The sequence below is a fragment of the Homalodisca vitripennis genome, chromosome 2, assembly GCF_021130785.1.
Source record: "Homalodisca vitripennis isolate AUS2020 chromosome 2, UT_GWSS_2.1, whole genome shotgun sequence".
NCBI classification, from domain to species: domain Eukaryota; kingdom Metazoa; phylum Arthropoda; class Insecta; order Hemiptera; family Cicadellidae; genus Homalodisca; species Homalodisca vitripennis.
In genome coordinates, this window is record NC_060208.1 from 207640803 (window position 1) to 207661813 (window position 21011).

The 21011-nt window shown below is 34.9% G+C and overlaps 1 protein-coding gene across 6 annotated transcripts in view; it reads left to right on the plus strand.

The window, feature by feature from the left end:
- Positions 1–6332: 6332 nt before the first annotated feature.
- Positions 6333–21011, plus strand: part of LOC124355343 (membralin) — a 170608-nt gene continuing 155929 nt past the window's right edge. For 2 of the 6 annotated variants that reach the window (XM_046806441.1, XM_046806447.1), the window contains exons 1-5: positions 6333–6526; positions 9770–9828; positions 14504–14791; positions 16196–16407; positions 18955–19106. In XM_046806441.1, coding sequence (XP_046662397.1) covers positions 14576–14791; positions 16196–16407; positions 18955–19106 — 580 coding nt within the window. In that variant the 5' untranslated portion in view covers positions 6333–6526; positions 9770–9828; positions 14504–14575. Of the gene's footprint in view, positions 6527–7735; positions 7882–9769; positions 9829–10840; positions 10864–14503; positions 14792–16195; positions 16408–18954; positions 19107–21011 lie in introns of those variants that run through there. The other 4 variants (XM_046806443.1, XM_046806445.1, XM_046806442.1 and 1 more) reach the window with 4 other exon arrangements.

The window sequence follows — 21011 nt, forward strand, 5'->3', positions numbered from 1 at the left end:
TATAATAATAATAAATATTTTATTCCATAAGACATTTTTACAGGAAATGTATTGGAATCGTCAAATTTAGAGAGCTAAAATTTTCTATACACTACTACAAAATTCTCTTTCATACATACATTGTTTGCTGTCACACTCTCTCACTCATTCGAATTGTCCATCTCTAGTCCCTAGTCAGTCTGCCAATCGAGGGTCTCCCAATTAAATGCCATAAACTCGTCTGTGTTGTAAAAAGCATTTGCGACTAAAGTTGATTCAGACGAGCTTTAAATGCCTTCGGCATTGGGGCGTTTTTTATCGAATTTAGTAATCTGTTGAGAAAGAGAACTCCTGCCTGGGAAGGCAAACATTCAAACAGTACCGTCCTGTGTGCCTCAGTTCGGTAGTTGTTCCTGCCTCTAGTTACATAAGAGTGTATGTCACTACCTTTTATGGCATTACATTTAGATTTTTAAAAAAGACAGGTCTCTAAAATATAGAGGCAGGGCAATGTCAACAGTTTTAGGTCTTTGAAAGCTTGCCTACACGACTCTCTACTATGCAATTTGGCAATTATTCGGATCGCTTTTTTTGAAGAATGAAGATTCTTGAGAAATTTGAGTTTACACAACCTCCCCACAAAGTTAATCTGTAGGATAGGTGTAGGTAGATTACTCCATAGTATGCCGTCATCAATATCTTTGTCGGGCAATACTCGGATAGTTTTCTCGAAACATACATTCCTGACGATAGTTTTGAGCAAACGTGGTCTACGTAACAATCCCAAGTCAATCCTCGATCAAGGTGTATTCCAAGGAATTTTGTTGTGTAGATTTCTTTAATCTCAGTATCGTCTAACATTACTGTCGGACTTTTGTCTGCGTTTGTGTTTCGCAAACAGAATTGGATGAAATTTGACTTTGTTGAATTGGTTTTGAGATTAGGCTCATTAAAGTGTTGAACTGTGTTGTTGAGCTCAATGAATGTTACTTTTTCGAGTTCTTCGATTGAATTCGCTTTGAGACAGAGAGTCGTGTCATCTGCATACTGGACAATTCGTCCTTGTTGAACAGATGAGCTGGCATCATTAACGTAAATGAGAAAGAGTAAGGGACTAAGAATAGAGCCCTGCGGAACTCCATACTTCAGTATTTCCTGTTTTGATTAAGCGTCTGAAATATTTACAAATTGAACTCGATTACTGAGAAACGATTCGAGCCACCTGAAGTGGATTCCTCGTATCCCGTAATGCTCCAATCTGGAAATGAGGATACAGTGGTCAACACAGTCGAAAGCCTTAGAGAGGCCCAGAAATACACTTAGAGTATCTCTGCGACTTTCAATTCCCTCCACTATCCAATCCACGAGACGCACGACTGAGTATTGTCGATTTTCCACTTCGGAAGCCGAATTTTTTCGGAAATCCACAGGAAAATTTTTTCAAATATTTTGCTGAAGGCTGGCAGCATTGAGATGGGGCGGTAATTTTGGGTTGAGGAGGGGTTGCCCTTCTTGAAAATTTGTGTGATCTTTGCAATTTTGAGAGAGGAAGGGAATGATCCAGAGAGAAAAGAGAGGTTAATTACCACCGGATGACTCGGGAAAAAAATTTAACTCTATTGTTTTATTTAGAAAATGTTACGATTTGGAATGATTTAAAATTAAAAGAACACTTCTGTTTGAAAGATGATATTTAACTACATAATTTATAAAAATCATTATAATTGAGCTACAGATAATCGGGTGGCCACATGTGTTATATACTTGAATACTGCATCTTTTCCAGACTAGCTGTATAGATTCTGTCATTGGACTTAAAATTAATAAATACCATTTAAAAGAAAATAAAACTCTAGGCAAGATGGAGGTAGTACAAGAGATTGGAGTCCATTCCTCCACCTTGACAGCAAAATACTCATCAAGAGAGTAAAATGATTTGGAGAGTAACCATAATTTAATATATTGGCCGAAAAAAGTCTGGATCCCAAGTCTCTGAAAAATTGGAGCACAGTGATCTCGATAGCCCGCGGATAAGATTATATGGAGTACTTTCTTCTGAAGGAGAAGTATATCTCCACAGCCCGCCGTCCCAGAGCATCAGTCCATATCTAATGTGATTATGAAACAAGAGATGGTAAATCTTGAACAAATGTGCCTCAGATAGCATGGCTCTAAGTCTTCTGAATAGAAAGGTTATTCTCGCCAGCTTGTTGCAAACATTGTTGATGTGGCCACTCCACGTCAACCTTGTATCAAGAGTGAAGCCCAGTATCTTTACATTAACTTCGGTATCTATATTTCGTTTCAGGATGCATATCATACGTTGGGGGTTTCCTGTATTAAAGCAAAGCTTATGTGTAGAGAACCAGTCCACTGCCTCATCAAAGACAACATTCACAAGGCTGATGGATTCTTCTGGCGTTTTACTCCTGCGAAAAATGTAGCGTCGTCCGCATACAGCAGAACGTCTCTCAGATCTAGATCATTTATTAGGATAAGAAAAAGTAATAGTCCTAATATTTACCCTTGTGGAACACCATACTTCACAGGTAGAGGTGAAGATGTTGCTCCTCCCACTGCAAGAACCTGCAGTCTATTCTGGAGGCAGGAGGCTGTATTTTAGCTTAAGATGTACCCTGCCACTGATTCCACATCTGCCCAGTTTGTTTAATAGGAGCTCATGCGAGAGAGTCAAAAGCCTTTGTTAGATGAGCCAGTATCACCAACTTCAAAAGATATATATATATATATATATGATAGGTAGAAGTTTTATTACCACATCCTGTCACTCAGCTGGCTCGGGCCGCTCCTAATAGCCCTCGCTGTTTTTGCCGTTCAGCTCATCATGCCTCTACATGTGGTCCACTGACATGCGCAGTAAGGCTATATCATTCAATTCCTATCAATTTGTGGATAGAAAGTGCTGTAGTCTCTCGGCCAAATAAGTAACAAAATTAATATTTCTCTATTTGCAGCAAATGTCACAGCAAACGTAGTTTAGAATGGTTTTTTTAAATCCGAGTACCAGTGTTATTGTAACTGGCATAGTGTATTTTATCAGTTTATTAAATACCAGTTCATTGGGTAGAGACGGATCAGAAAATATGGACACGAGTTTATATTCTGACGATGTTAGAGACTTACTGGAGATTGATTGTATTTGTCCACGTCAAATTGAATCCCTCTCACTGCTAGCAATAGAACATGTTCTATTTTTGGTATACTTTAACATAAGGATGTTGAAATCGGTAATTAATGTCTGAAATTAAGTTGTACATAATATCAAAGTACTGTTTTCTCAAATATGGCTCTGGCCAGAAAGTTACATGTAGGTATAGCAGCACTTTTTACTCTAACCACTTTAGAGGTATTCGTATACGGGGAAGTGTTACAAGAGGTAAATTCAAATCCACTGTTCGTTTATTCACTTGGCTCCATTGGATCGTGAAACTTCTCATTAGTCCTCAAAAGGATGTTAAACTAGATTTCACATGATTGGGCCAAGGCATAATATATACTATTAGCAGCTTCTTGGCAAGCTTGGCAGTTATTTCAAAAATCAACATTGCAAGGTCTAACTGAAGCAGTGTGCTAGATTTTCCAAAAATTATAGGAATTTGCTCGCTTCTTAAGGGTCTTCACTTCTGAGATCTTCAAATACACTTAAAATAGTCTCATATTGTAAACTGACTGCTCATAAGAATGTTAAAGTAACATTCCACCTTTTGGGCATACAGTTAGTGTTTTTTTTGTCAGAGCTGGATTTTCAATATTATTTGGTTTATAACAAAGGATAACGCCATTTCTTTGGGCCGAATTTTTTAAATGCTTGGCAAGTTCATACACATTCTGTACTACATTGTTTTATTCAAGTACAGCCTCAGAGTAGCATGAATAACAGTTCAATTCAAGGAATGATTAAAACAGTGTATTTAAGTTGAATTTGGTTCCAGTTTATTTATTCAAGCCTAAGTTCCTCTCATGTCTTCTATCATAACACTGGCGACGACAGTTCTTGATGCCCCATTTAAATCTTAACAGAACATCTTACATTATTCTTGGTTAGTGTTTTCCCACTTGTTGAAGATGTTTCATATAAATCGATGAAATCTTAAAAATTCTTAAAATCGTCACTGAAAAGTCAAGGATAACTGTTCTTTTGTTGTCTCGTCCAATATTAAGACAAAATATTCATCATGTTTTATTGCATTCCTTACTTTTTGCGTCACCTTTACAGGTAAGATCTGCAGTATTCCATTTTGCTTCTCGTGAGAAAGCTATGACATTTCTTAGTAGCCACTCATTTAGTCCAGGAATATCTTTTGCCCTTAACTGTTAAAGGACATAGGGTATAAACTTCCTTCACTATCAGCAATACAAGCGTCCGAGTGGCTAAATACTTAAAGACACAATGCTGATATGAGCTTTTTGTATATTCAGCATTTGAGAAATTGCTTGCTGGATAACTGAGCTTTAATTAGGGGTTGGTTAAAAGCCATTAAAGCCGTAACATAATCTTTATAGAATTCGCTATTTTCATGACAAGCAAATTTCTTTGAGGTTTTTTCCGTTTTTAAATCCACTAACAATAAATGTTTCGTCTACTTTGTATTTGTAAAAAACCTATAGATTAAGCTTTCCAGATTTTAGGGAAACATGGCATTTAACTGTTTCGAATTCAGCATTGCCCGAATAACCATAATCACTTTTTGTACCATTCTGGTTTAAATGATCGATATAATCTACTTATAAGCATTTAAAAACTAAACGCTGAAATGGCTCATTACCTGCCATTCTTTTAATAGTTGATGTCGAAACTGGTACTAAAAATACTACTTTGTACTAAAAGTACTTTGTAAAATATCAGTAGAAGTTTGACAGTACACACCTTCAGTTATGGACATGTTACTCTTCTTACAAAAATAATTTGTAGCACTTTGCCTCTTCATAATTTATTATATCAAATCAAAACATCCTTTATTCCATATAACATATTACAATGCATTGGTTTGCGTCAACGTAGTACAATCATGTGTAGAGAACAATTTACATAGGAAGGACTAAATAAATTACGTATTGCTATTAATGTAGTCATCTACAGAATAGAAACAGTGTTCAATAAGATACTGTAGTTATAAAGTGTAACACTTATCACTAATCCAACTAAAAAAAAACAACTCACAATAGCGATTAGCAAAGGGTAACAATGTAGGTTAGGTTTAGGTTTATGGATTAGATGTCACTTTGCGTCGCAAAGGTAATGCCAAATACCCGTGTACGTTCATGCGTCTTCCGTTCACCAAACTGTAATGAATTTGGTTAAAACGAACTAAGTCGTACTTGACTAGAACTTGGTGGTAACAACAGTTTCAGAATGTTTGATTGGTTTTTAATGTGATATAATAAAATGTAACTCAATTTAACTTGGCAAATTATATTTTGTAATCTTACTTACTATCAATAGCTATTTAGCTTTTATTTATAATCCTGTGGTTGTTGAACGAATAAAGTTATTTTAACTAACTTGAATATTTGACCTCCCTGATCCTTTCCTGAAAATGCAGGAGGGGTTGGCTGGTTTCATCACCCCTGCCCTATATCACCACTTTCAAAGCAAAATAGTGTTGGCTTTTCTAGCACCCCAATTTGTTCAGTCCTATTCTACAGCACAAACAAAGTGCATCACATTGAGTACTGTATCACTCTGTATATTATCATCCTCTCAAAGTTAAGATGTTAATGGACTTGGTGTTATGGATTTCTGGACTTACCCCTCAGAAAGTCATAGGGCTAATTAATTCGAAATAACTCCAACCAGTGTTATTATAGCAATATAAGTTACGACTGGATCTAAGAGAGCGAATTTGGACCATTGACTCGAGGTGGAGATATTGCCCTTTAAGGAGCTTTTTAAATTTAAACCAATTTAATTTAAATCACTAGTTCTATGCACTATCTACGCTTCAAAACTAGTAATACGAAAAAAAATAGTACAGTACTATACCATCTTTAATGTATAAGAAATGGTAATAAAAACTGTCGAACTACTTAATTAATAATATATTGTTTAATTTATGTATTAACATAGTATTAAAATAACAGCAACTGAAATGATGAACAACTGTTTCCAACTAAAATCAGGACTAAGGATTGGTTCCCCACTAAATAAATTATAATTTCCTTAAATCAGTATCATAGAGTTTCTACCTTTCTACATCTTTAATTTCCGGCACGGAATTTCCTCTAAGTACAAATGCTGGCAATTGTTATAGTATTATAACTCGTTTGAACGACGATCGTATGAAAGTAACTGAAACGATATTACTCAATCATAAACAGCAGGTGGACAGGCTAATCAGGCTGCCAGTACCAGTCAGGTTTGTTCTGCTTGTATGTTATCGCTCAAGCTCAACCAGTTTTCATACTTGACTTATCATTGCAGTAATATGTTTAGCCAAATAAAATATCATTATTAGTGATTTCGTGCAGTTTTTGAAAGGATGTAACCTGTTTAATTTAATATAGAAGTGCAACTCTCAACGTACAGGTAAATACGCAGCTAACCTTAGTGATGTAATTATTTGATAATGTATTTAGTTCGGTGTAATTTAATTTGTTTCAATTTGTCCCTGAATATGAAATCATATAATCATCTTATTTAAAACTGGTTATGTTAGATTAGATATTGTTTCCAAAAACTAAGTAATACGTTTACCTATAAGTTACACGTATTTATTTCATTGGGGTGTGAGAGTGCAATATTTAAACCAAGCCTACTATCAGTCATTTGACATTTTAATTTAAATCAACCTATTATAGTTTAGTTTGATAACAGTACAGTTTATTCCAAGTTAGAGGCCTACAACTTAATTTATCTTTCAAATTAACTATAGAAATGTGTTTTATTTACAACAATGCTGCTTTTCAATTTTGCAAGATTAGGGCTAAGAACACATTGTCCCAATTTAGAGCTTGAAGATAAAATTAAGGATTCCTTTGATGGGCAAAACAACATCTTGATAGCTGACCCCCAAAACCTTATAGAACAATCCTAGAAGGGCATCTGGTCTTTATTGGCCATTTCTGTACTGGAGCTGTTTAAAGCAAATATTGTGAGTTTAAATGGCAAATAGGTCGAAGAGGAGTTCTGGGAATGTGGAGTGGTCAGTTATTAGATGATTAGTTTTCTCTGTGATCCTTTTCTGGAGGATTGATTGCATTGAACTAAATATGGTTAATCTGGAAGCTATTCTTTGGCTTGTGGGTTTATAGTTAGCTCTGTGATGGAACACCTCAAATGTGCATAATCTGAAAAATCCTTGATCCTCTTGATTCAAGAGCCATATGGCAGTGTGCAATTATGCAAACTACAATTACGGAGATCACACATAGCTTTTGCGATTATATCAGATACCGGAATTGCATGCTATGTTAAGACTGCTAGGGCTGCAGTTCATATCAGACCAAGAAAACAATTGAATCAAAATAAACCAATTGATATCTACAATCAAAACTAAAACACAACATGACATGAATTTCATCATATCAAATAGTCAAATCTGAGACCAGTTTTTAAGTATTACATGTGACTGTAATAGGTATCATATTCGTTTACATAATTCTGTTTCAGTCAGGATAAAATTAACTTTAACCATGTTACTGAAAACGATTTAAAATGACTTAGTATTGCAATTAAAATTATTGTACAACCATATATTGGACAAAAATTATTACCGTTTTAGTGTTTTAATTTTAGGTTACATCTCAATTAGTCAGTCAGTCTAAGGGACTGGGAGGAATCGGGTTTGTGGGTGGAAAAGAGTATAACAAATCAAGAAAGTGGAGTGGATAACACGGCCAACATTCACACAAGAAAAATAGGTCTACCAACTCAATTTGAAGGTAATTAAGAGTTTTTCGGTTACAGTTTCTACCCCCATGTTGAAGTATAATCATAGTTTTTCCTTTGTTATTTTGATTTATTTTGCTATTGCACAACTTCTTTGGGCCGCCACGATGTTTTTTTTTTTTTTTTTTTATTAATTGGATTTGGTTGTGTAATTTACAGAATTAGTCATTCTGAGTGATATTTTTCTGCATATTCAATATAAAAGTTTGCGTTGTGAGTGCACTAGTATACTAATATTAGGCTGCAGTATAATAAGCAGCCACCGCCACAATCGGATCATAATTATCGAATGATATACAAATGCAACCATCTAAAAATACTGAAAGCAAAATATCGGACGAAATAACATATTATAGATATTTCAAAGAACAATATAGTTTTCTAGTTTTAAATATTACAAATCAATATAAATTAAAATATAATATATATAATTAATATATTTACAAACAAAACAATAACACTTACTTACATTTAACTATTTTCAAGGATAAAGTGATTCCTTACGTTTATCATTTTTCTTGCCACCATCAGTCAATAACCAATCACATGATTTCACTTTGAATGTATATCCAAACATGATTTTACTTTGAGTAAATTTTGAACGATAATGTTGAAGTGAATTAAGTTTTAGGTTTTTAAAATTGTATTATAGAGAATCTATACTTTTATATGTAATAAAAATGTATTCATTTCAAATTGCATAAAATAACTAAACTGTATTTAAACTACTCTTGAGTCGTGTAGTACTTACGATTACTTCACAGGGTAGACATTTGTGATAGCATTTAAAAAATGCTCGAATGGATCACTACCAATAATCATTACTTCTTCTCGTTACATATATTCTGCAAGGTGATCAGCAAAATTTGACTTGACTTTGAGGACACAAAATTAAAGTAAGGGAGGCGCAAAGGTCCTTTTAGGACTAAGATGGGGACAAATTGTCCTTTTCCCTCAGGAAAGAAAAGAAAAATGTGATCAGCAATGCAGTCAAATCTGAGACCAGTTTTTAAGTATTTCTTTGTAACTCTCCAATTAGATTTTATAGTTTGAGTGTTTGCAGAAGTAAGTGGATCTACAAAGTTTGTATTTAAAACATTGCTGAATGTTTAAATATACATTTTTTGTTAACATCTGCATATTCATTGCTATTGTTCTACTCATTGTCACTAACCTCACTACATAAACAATATAACAACAGTTGGCAATGACGTCACTAGTCTACCCAGTACATAATGAAGTAAAAACAGCTTGCAATAATGAATTGTAAATATCTATAGGTCATCTGATAGTATCGATATTTAAAATAGATTATCATGATCCGACTGTGGCGGTGGTGGCTTATTATACTGCAGCCTAATATTATTGTGTTAGAAGACAGAAAAGTCTTTTTGTTGTTTTTTTTTACTTTGTAATTGGAGTTTAAATTCTTTGGGCACTTCCATTGTTGGTCGTAGCCCTGCTATGTAGAATAATATGATTAGGTGAGTTTTTAACACTTTTAGCTCTCAAGAGTTAGAGATTAGTCTTTTGAAGTTATTTATTTAACTGATTGATGTTCACCATCTCGAGAAGTATGTTTTTGTTTGTTCATTCGTCACCATTAGGAGTTTCTTCCATGTGAACTGGAGCTAAAATCAACATTCAAATTAGGAGTTTCTTAAAAAATAGTTTTTGGCCTTTCTAAAATTTAATTGATTTCTATTGTTTTTGTTTTTCATTTATTTACTTTTGAACAACAAATATTGAGAACTGGCTAAAGTAAACTTTTACCCAAAAATACTACAACCACTATTGAAAATTAGAAGTAATAACTTCATCAACCATCAATAATTTGTGAATGTTTAAAAAAGTACTGAAAATCCATTTAAATGATTTCAGGAACAAGATTTGAGACCAAAATTGGCAAAACGTGATGTACATAAGGAGGACGTGACAGTGTGAGTAGGATGTAAACAAAGCCCTATTTATTCACAAGAAAACAGAAAACCTATCATTTCACTCAAAACAGTGATAGATAACATCTAGTTTACCTGAACATCTAGCTGAATATCTCTTACTAGTAGAAGTTAAGTTATCTGGAGATAATCCATTTTTTTGTACCTATTTCCTTAAAGCTTCATGAGGTATTTGTACCTCGGAAAACAATAGGAATTTAAATTAGCTTAATTCAAATGGATGTTTTGTTTAATGTAATTACAGTTACAACCAACTTTTCATGATTTTAAATTTTGTCAAATTTAATTAATTTTTGTTGATGTAACTTAATAATAACTGGTCTCTAAAGTTGTGAGAAATCCCAACTTGACCTCTTACAAACATATGTTATTGATTGAAAAGCCTGTAAAGCGTAATCAACTGTTCTGTGTAAACACTGCTTTATGACAGCATAACCATATGTTTAATTAATTTAACCACTGTCTTCTATTTGTAAACATTTATAATCTTGGAAGCATAGAGTAAGCTTGACAGTAACATCACATCTTATTTCAATCTTTTCTGCTACTGCTGTTGAGCACATAGTAAGAAAATATCCAGATAAGGAAATTAAAGTAAAAGAAAGTTAAAGTAAAAATATACTTTTAACTGTATATTGTAGCAAATGTTAAGTTGTGCATTGTTTGGTCAGTACTGTAATGCAGATATAAAATTCTAACTTTTATTATAAATGCATAGATTGTTATAAAGCCCATTTTAGATGTCTTTTGACAGAAGTATGCTTCTTAGACCTGTATATTTATATATACTGTACTGTCTTGATCGGAAAAACAAGGCAAAATCAACTATGACACAACAAAATTAGTAAGACCAGAGTAAATTACAATGGCATATGGCAATGGTCATAAATATGCACTGTTTGAAATATTTTCTAGATTTTGCCAACAAGGCAAACTCAACATTGGCGTCGGAAATATAATTCACTCGAACCAAAAGTGCTCTACGTTTCGAGATCTGCAATCTGATCTCTTCTTCAGGTAATAACTAACCTAATACATAATTACAAACTAGGTTAAAATAAACAAATCATACCAAAGCCTTGTGGCACGCCTAAGTCAGGAATCACAACCACCATGTTGTTTGTCGACTTCACTAACTCTAAAAACATGCACTCAATAAAAAACCATACACAACACTAATCATTGAAACTGAACTAAAGAATACAGGTCACAATACGTCTGCATTCGTCTACCAACAACCTATGACTGACCAGAGGGCACTAGCCAATGGCAATCGTCACGGCAGACAAAAACAAAATGGCGGAAATAAAAAGGAAGGGGGACAGGAATGGGCCCTTTTTTTGTTGTTATTGGTTCATGCTAGATGAACTTCTTAAAACCATATTGTGACTCCGCATTGGTTTATTACAAATATCTGATCCGTTTGATACTTTTGGTTTTCTTTTTAGTTCATTTTTTAGAATTGGCAACCAAAGCGGCCTAATCTCGACTGATAGTTGACTGATTGGTTGGTCTGCCAATTTAATGTATGTTGCCTCAATTAATTTCCTTTTGAAGAAATGTGGAAGAAATGAGGTTGCTGTCAACGATTACTCAAAGAGTTGAAACTCAGAATGGTTTTTATTAACTACAAAGACTAAATAATATTGTATCCAAATTGTTTATCTCTCCTTACGCTAAAGGGTGGACAGCTCTCCTAGACCAGAATAAGGAGGATATAAGACTGATATTAGGAATGTTGACAGGACATGGCTCTCTGAGGAAGCACCTTATGAAGGTAGGCCTTAGTCAGAGTAACGAATGTAGACTCTGTGGAGAGGAGGAGGAGTCAACGGAGCACATTTGGTTGGATTTTCCTGCCATCGTAGAGACTCGGAAAAGATACCTGGGAGCATATCTCCTCAGCTCCAAGGACATTAGAGAACAGGAGCCCTTAAACCTGATTGGTTTTTGCAAAAGCCTCGGTCTTTGAGGACACAAAAAAATTAAAGTAAGGGAGGTGCAAAGGTCCTTTTAGGACTAAGCGCGGGGACAAACTGTCCTTTTCCCTCAGGAAGGAAAAAAAAATATTGTATCTTTATTTCTTACATCTAACATGGTTTTGCTATTGATTTTGAACAGTATCTGAACTGTATCTCATTGTAGGCTGTGTCCAGTAAGTACCACTATATCTGGCTCTTATTGGTTTAGGTCTAGTCTGGTTTAGTTTTTTAATTGTATTGGTCAGCTGGTTCTTGGTTTTGTGAAAAGTAAAGCTCAAATGTATGCAAAAATGTGGTTTAAAAAATTAACAATGATTTGGGCCTAACTTTCTGGTAAATTCACATATACAAAGTATAATAAGCATATTTCCGACACAGCTGTTTAAGCAATCATTATATTGTTAGGATTGTCTTTTATTTTGTTCTTGTCTTATATAAATATTAAAATAATACTGAGTTTTACAGTCTATACTTGCATCCTTAATTATCAGTAGTTTAAGAATTGCTGTTGTACGAGTAGAAACACATTTAAAGAAATTTTGCATATGATATTTACTAGTAAAAATGTTTAAACATAAAAATGCTTTTTCTGTTATTTCTCACCCGATCATAAAAATAAGGTAGGGCTACCAAATGTTTTGTCTTTTATAAATTAGCTTGCCTTATAAATAATTTTGTGTGATTGGTTTTCATACATTTTGGAATGTCGTAACATTTTTAATGGTGTCATTTTGAAACTATTGTAATTATATTGTTACTGATGGAAGTAAGTTAAATTACGGGAAGATAAATATTTATGTCAAATGTAATGTAGACAGATGGAAAAATAATCACTGACATTTCATATTGTAAAATATGATTGTCTCATCCCAAGTTAATTGTGTTCCAAGATTATGTTAATGTGAGACAGTTTGTTAAGTTATGTAATCAGCAAATTATTAGAATCTAAATTAAATTGTCTGTATTTCTGTCCATATTCTGTACATTTGCAGATTACTCTACTAATCCGTATATTATAAAAAGAGGTATTTTTGAATTGCCTGTACTTCTCAAATAAAGTGTACCATTTTAGGTTACGTATGCAACAAAGTATGGAGTATTTTAGCGTCAGTGCTGTGAAGAAGGTTGAATATTGTGATAAGTACCAATACAAATGTTAGCAGATTAACAAAGGTCACAAAGCAACAAAGGTGAAATAACAAAGTTTAATTTCAACTGATAAAACCGCATGGATACGATTCACATATAAAAATACTATTGATTAAATAGTAAACAAGACTTTTTGGTTCATAGGCCACAAGGTTCAGGTGGACTTCTTCACGCCACATTGCAGTTGTATTATTGTAATCTATAACGGTCTCTACTACACTATAACACATTGCAGGCTGTGCCGTTTAGAAGCTGGCATATCTGAAACATTATATTAACCCGTTAGGCATTATATTATCTTACTGATGTAGGCTAATATCTGGTAATAATTTTTTTAACTTACGTGTGCCTGTATAGTACTGAGACCTTGATAATTAAAGACAGTAAATACACAATACAAGGGTGCCCTATGCAATATCATTAGGGTAATACACTATGCAATATGGGTTAGTACACTGCTGAGCATAAAGCTTATCACAGGGCTGGAGAAAATTTTCGTTTCTGTCTATCCGCACGATGTCTTAAAACGATATGACCTACAAACTTGAGAGTTTACACGAAGCTTAATATATATATATATAGGTAACAACTGAGTTTGATGATTGTGCACGTCACTTCGTGGGCTTTGGCTTAGCGTTAGCGAATATTTTTACATTGGTATTATGGTTAACCATGATGGAAAAATAGAAAATATCAGACTGTACTCTGTTTTTTACAAATGTATTTAATCATACGTACCTTATTCTGGATTTGATGTATGTCAATATAAATTGTCTCTTTTACACTTTTAACTACATTATTAGTGTAATAGATTGGCCACTTAATTCTTCATATATTTTTTAAAGTTCTTGTTGCCGTCATTTCGGTATAGCGTTCACACAGTTCTCAAGCTAGAAAATTAGCAAATATTATTCATAAATAAACTTCTTTCATTCATATTCACTATATAATCATCCTTCATTCCCATATTAAACTTACTGGCATCCTTAATTCATATTCACCTTATAACTGTTCTTCATTTCTACATTTATCTTACTGTCATCCTTTCATATTCACCACACAGTCATCCTTCATTCATATTCACCTTATAATCATCCTTCATTTTTATATTCATCTTACTGTCATCCTTTCATATTCACCACACAGTCATCCTTCATTCATATTCACCTTATAATCATCCTTCATTTTTATATTCATCTTACTGTCATCCTTTTATATTCATCTAATAATCAGCTTTCATTCTCGTATTCACCTTTAAATACATATTTCACTGTATTTTAACTTTGTGACTTGGTTTCAGTTTGAACTAAATCTCACAATGTTATAAACCGCCTTTTGTATTGTTAATAAGCGTTGCAACTTGTTATAAAGAAAACAAGTTGTTTCTCCTGTGCTTCTAAAATAAAAAAATGGTAATATGATTGATACATATCTACAAGAATATCTTGCCATTTTTTGTCGGTGAAAATAAATGTGCCTTCATAATTTGAAATCTACTACAAATTATATACTTTGATTGATTTCAGCGGAAGGAGGACAATCTCGAGAGCATGTTCAAGACTTTTATCAGGTGAACTCTCCTACAAGAAGTGAGTGCCATGCCTGTGGATCTAGGAGGCGGTGCTGCGGCGGCTGACAACAATGCGGCCAACAACAACCGAACACGTAATAATAACAACAACCCTAACGCAAACCCACTGATCAATGTTCGGGATAGGCTGTTTCATGCACTTTTCTTCAAAGCTGCTCTCGCATACGCTAGGACATTTCCGAGACCCGTTCGGAGATGGATAGAATTCACTATTCTCCTGAAGGTATGACATTGATAACTTTACAGTTTGACAATGTTACAGATAAATAGAGCTCCGAGTTGCTTTAGATTTTAATAAACTGTAACTGTAGTTTAGTGTGATAAGCCTTCTAGAGTCTATCCATTAAGTGGATTCCATGGCTGGTTTGCAGAATGACAGCCATACTAGAACATAAGAGAGTAGAATGTTACAGACGCTGTTAATAATACTACATAATATCACTGTATAGCCAAGGGCGCAGTGTAGCTTGTATGGTGCTTATTGCAAGATAACTGAATCAAGCAACATCGAGCGTGGCTGCTGCTTGGATGAGCCATCCTGTCCTTACAAGCAGCCCGCCTGTCTGGCCATTGGTGGTGGTTTAAAAATCACCTTTAAGCCATTGTTGGTGTTAAATGGGCAAAATAAGACATTGTTTACTTTACATTTTGTTTTGGTTGTCATTACTTTGGTTGCAAGTCTATAACAGAGGTACGTCAGTGAGTGTACTACGAGCTATTTTGATACTTGCAGTCAAAATGCAAATGGTTTGAAATCCGGTTTACAAACTATTGATGAAGTCACTAACTCATGGTTATGTTTCATAATTACAGAGTATTTATAAAAAAATCTAATCCTTAGAACAAAAGGAGAATCGTTCATTATTATCAACCATTTGCCTTTGCCCTATTAGTGCCAAAATTAGTGCCACCCTAGAAAGAATTCTTTTTAAATAGTATTAATGTGGTAGATTGGTTATCAAGAATATATGAAAGGGGGGGGGAGAGGATCCTGAATAATTTTTTAAAAATACATAAAAGAGAAAAATATTATTTTATTTTTATTGTTGATTTGTTGGCTATAAGATAATATTCATATGGCTTAGTAATACTAATAATAATGTAAGCAAGTATTGTGGTTCAGTTACAGAGCAAACTGTTTTAAAGAAATCATTTTGTAGTTTTTTCAAGGTTCAGGAGTGATTGAGCTCGTTTTAATCAGCAGAGCACCCAAACACACACAGGCCAAGGTCACAACTCTGATACACTGTATCTTGTCTTTTTTGTCAATGACACGCTTTGTTGACAACACATCATCACGTGACTCATGCCACGGGACTGCTGTCCCGTGTGACTCATGCCATGGGACTGCTGTCCCGTGTGACAGCAGATTGTGCCTGTGGGACAGTCTCTCCCCTCCAACTAAGGGAAACTTGTTACAATTTCTGCTAAGCTGTCTGAGGCAACTCAGACATCAATAAATTCTGATTGTAGTGGAAAAACATAAAAAAGTTATCTGCGCTTGCCTGATTCTTTGTTTCAGATGTTGATGTATGCGGTTTCAAAAGTTGGACTTCAGTGTACATATAAGAACAGTAATAGCTGTTGGTGGGGAAACATGCACGTACATGACTATTTGTGCTTGCAGGCGATGACTGCGTTCTTCGTGCTTGTATATATCCACATAGCCTTCTCCCGGACCCCCACCACCTGCCTGGAGCACGTGAGGAACTCTTGGCCTCGTGATGGTATCCTGAGGGTGGAGATTGTCCGGGGGGAGTCCCAGACGCAGGATTATACTGTGGAAGACAAGACTGACTTTACATCCATCTTTACTGGTGGCAGGCTGGGGAGAGATGGGTCAGTGCTAACATGAAACAAGCTAAAACTAACATGTTAAAACAGATTTTCACAAATTAACCCTTTGAGTGCCAGAGATAAAATCAAATCCATTTTGAAAAGTGCAGAGTTATTTTTGTGTGAATATGTGAAAAGTGCCAGAGGGTTTTGGATGAAAACGCAAGGTTTTAGAAAGAACTTTCATGACATTTATTATTGATCATAAAAAGCTCCTTTTTACTTCTTTTCAAAGATAAATGAAATCAGAAACTATTTAACATTCATATATTTACATAATTTTAAAAATTAAAAAATCACTTTAAACAGGAACATTTCCACGGAAATAAAATTAAAATAAAGTTCGAGGTGAAATAACTAATATAGAAAATTTTATTTTACAATTTCAATACTTTGATGAAAAGAGAATTTAGAAACAACCCAACATCATGTGTAATAACCTAATACTTTACCATACAAAAATAAAAAAAAGTTAATTGCTAGAGATAATTTTTACTAAAACGCAAGGTTACAAAAAAATTCACCTAAAATCTATTTTTGATAATCAAAAGCTCCTTTTTAATTTGTTTGAAAGGTAAATGAATTGTCCATAAGAAAATATATATAACAATAAGGTGTTTATATGATTCATTCACCAGGATCTACGTGAGGAGGGCAGACTGTCTATTTTTAAAACAAACTTGAAAGCTTTTTCATATATTTTCATGCTTTTAATTTTGTTGAGATTATGTAAATAGTACAATCTGGTACATAATCTAATCCTATTCTTCTATGGGGCGGCCTACTGCCATGCACTTAAGCCTCAAAGGTCTTTTGCACACCCCGGAAGCACACCATGAGGTCTATTAGTCTATGATTTCAGCAGTTCCATTAACCGCAGAAAACAACCTATCAGGTCCTCCTGGGGAAATTCACTACCCTTGTCCAAACTACCAAAAAAGTTATACCGCTCCCTTGCTATTGAAGGGCAATCAGAGAGCAAGTGTTAGGCAGTTTCATCCTGCTCATCACACATTCTACAGAGCAGATCCTGCTGAAGGATTCTGACTCTGTGAAGATGCTTCCTCAGGTGACCATGTCCCGTGATCAGACCTATAATCTGAGAGGACATTGATCTATTTAGTGAGAGAAGATTTGACGCCACTGTGGAGGAAGGCGACTGTAGTACCATTCTGCTCATTCTCATGCCTGGATGCAACCTCCACCTTCTCTCATGTTTAGTGCAAACCCATTTCGAGACAGCCCCAAAGGATTTACACCTTGGAACACCACAGAACGGTTGAGAGCCCGTCATAATTGACACTGAGCCCCGGTTGGCCAGGGCATCCAGCTCTTTTATTCCCAGGGATCCCCCCATGACTAGGAATCAACAAACAGTCACATTGTTGATTCTGGCAAGGGAAGAAACGACTTGATAGCAATCGCAGACAAGAGTCCAGCGGATTTGGATTTGAACACACAAGGTATCACAATCCTAAAGGGTTGGTCAAAGGAAAATTTGTGGCATCTGATCAGAGATCATGTACAGAACATCCTCCTGAATCAGGATGCTAATTCTACAGTGCCCAGTGCTGCAGCCCGACCTAATCCTATTAGTATTATAATCCTCTAACCCATCCCATTCTTATCGTTTATTGAGCCAGAAAAAAAGTTTTTGTCACAGCCTTGGTCATTCTTTCAATGAGAAGAGTCTGTGTTTTCTTAAAAATCCTTCTTAAAAAGAATAAAATACCCAGTATCTATGTGTGTTTAATGCTTTAATTTCTTCTATTATCAAAAGAAATAAACAGAAGAAATTATTGTTTTAGTTGCAAAAATACGTATAATAAATATAATCCTACGGTTCCTCTCACACCAACCAGGATTACTATTGCAACAACTCATTGTCATCAACCTGTCTCATGGCAGTCTAAACTCAGCCGGTTCAGATCGCTTTACGCAACCAACCGCTACATTGTTACACTATTAACAGTGTTGTAGTAGGCCTAGTGGAGATAATTGAAAATTTGGAAGATGTAAATAATTGGGTTTACAATAAATAGCATTGGTGCTATCAACAGCATAGGAATTGTATCATCAGCTAATCTTCTAAGATACCTGAGGACAGTAAAAACGGTTCTGAAGATGAAGACCTGGATGAAATGTCATGATTCATTCTGATGCCAAGCTACAGCTAGACCGGCTTCTGGTTTATTTTGAGCAACATTCCAACATTTTGTCAGCAGAAATAAAGGCCTCTGAAACATATGTGCGATTGTACTTTTTGTAAACAGTGTACCAAACTTTCTGACCAAAAAGATATCTGAGAAATGAAACTGTTCCTCTTTATTGTTATATTTCTAACAAATACATTTCTGGTTATCTATAGTGATTCCGAATTATGAGGATAAACGAGGTTGTACTGTGTGTTTACTGAATACCGGTTGCTTAGACATTGAAAGATACTACTCTCGTCAGAGACTAATTCAATTTACAGAAATAAAAGCTTCTATTTGGTGCAATGTTCTTTTGAAATACAAATTATAATAATATAAATAATATTTTCTCCAGGTTTGTTCACTTGCAACCGTCTGCAGTGGAGGAGATCCCAGTGGATAAATTGTCTCCGGATGTTCCTCTGGAAAACGTCACTTCTGTCCCACCCGATGAGGACGACTTGCTGCAAACAGACCCATCACTGGTCAACAGCTCCGTGACGATGGGTATGAGCACTTCATTTATCAGTATGGTAGAAAATTGGAGGTTAAGAATGTTTGGAAGAAGTTTACAATAGATATCATCTCTCTGATAGCAAGTTCCTGTTTGCAAAAACATCTATCCATTTCTTAATAATGTCACCTGGTAGAATTTTGTACAAAGAATTCTTAACCCTTCCCAGGCCGTAAACGGGATATATTAGAATGGTAGACTTTGACCAAAACGCCAAATACAGTTATATCGGATATTATAGATTATGTCTCTTGGAGAGTTTTTTAGTTCACATAAGGCCTTCGAAATGCCTGGTGCACGCTCCGTGCTTATCGCGGTTGCCAAAGAAGTATTTATAAACGACCTTCACTCTGTGGCAGGGGAAGGGGAGCACCCTTTGTCTAACTCTGACCACCTGCTCGTCAGTTCTGCGTCTCCTACAGAGCCATAACCAAACATATCCGTGGCGTGTATTACTGCTTTAGGTGTAAGTTCTCGACTGGGCTCCAACAAAAATAATTGTGTTCTTGCATGGGCTCAGGAGGTGTCACACTCAGATCAGTCACAATCCCGGGAGCTTCTAATTAGAGCACTTACCCAATGTGCACACAAAAAAAAGAAATCTAATCAGAATCAGAATCATTTTATTGTCGTCCAACAATTACAAAATTGTATTGACAAAGTCAAATATGATATTAAAAATATCACTAAGTAGGCCTACAGAGCCTAAAATAAATGCAATCTATATCTATGTTAAAAGTTTAAAATTGTTTAAAATTTTAAAATTGTAAGTCACTAAAATTAGCATTAAAAATCTCATCTACACAATAAAATGTTTTTCTCTTGAGCCACTCTGCAACAACATTCTTAAACCTACCAACAGAAATTGATCTAGCACTTAATGGTAACTTATTGAATAGCCTAGCTCCGGTTATTGCATAGTTCTGTTGAGTTTTACTTAACCTAGCATATTGCACATCAATTGTATTTTTAATTCTAGTGTGTGTTCATGGTTAAAGCTTCTAAGATTGAAAGAGTCGAGATTTTCCTTAACAAAAACTAAACTGTGTAATATATACAAACATGGAAGCGTAAGTATACCCAGTTCTTAAAAAAATGGCCTACAGGACTCATTGTCGCTAATTCCTACTATGCAGCGTATAGCTTTCTTTTGCCACTTAAACACAGTCTTGGCTCCACTAGAGTTGCCCCACAGTAAAACCCTATACAGAAGGTGTACATTAAAGAAAGCGTAATATGCACTTATGACAAGATTAAGACTTGTATACAATTTTAGTTTTTTTAGTAGAAATATTACTCTTGCCAATCTAATACATAAATAGTTTGTATGGATTCCCCAGCTAAGCTTTGAGTCTAAATTGATACCAAGTAGTTTTACAGACTTATTTACAGAATTACGTAAACTAAAGACAATTTCCTCGGTCTTGTTATTATTCACAGTTAATTTATTAGCAGAGAACCAGAGATAGGACCTTTCCCTCATATAGCCCATAACGACATCATTTAATTTTGAGTCTCTGTCTGATGATAACAGAGTAGTATCATGAGCATACAAGACAACCTTACCAGGGACAAATTTAGGGAGATCATTAATGAAGACAGTAAACAAGAAGGGGCCCAAGACTGAGCCCTGGGGAACCCCGCTTGCCACCCTCTTAAGTCCTGATCTCTGGTCACCTACTTTGACAAGCTGAAGTCTATTGCTCAAATAAGACATAATCAAAGACAAAGCATTGTTCTCCAGACCATAATATTTCAATTTTTGAATGAGTTCATCATGAGGTACAACGTCAAATGCCTTACTTAAATCCAATAACACAGCAGCTGTTTCTTCCTTATTTTCAAAGCTATTCAATACATAAGAGACAATATTTTCTACAGCTTTAACAGTTGACAGA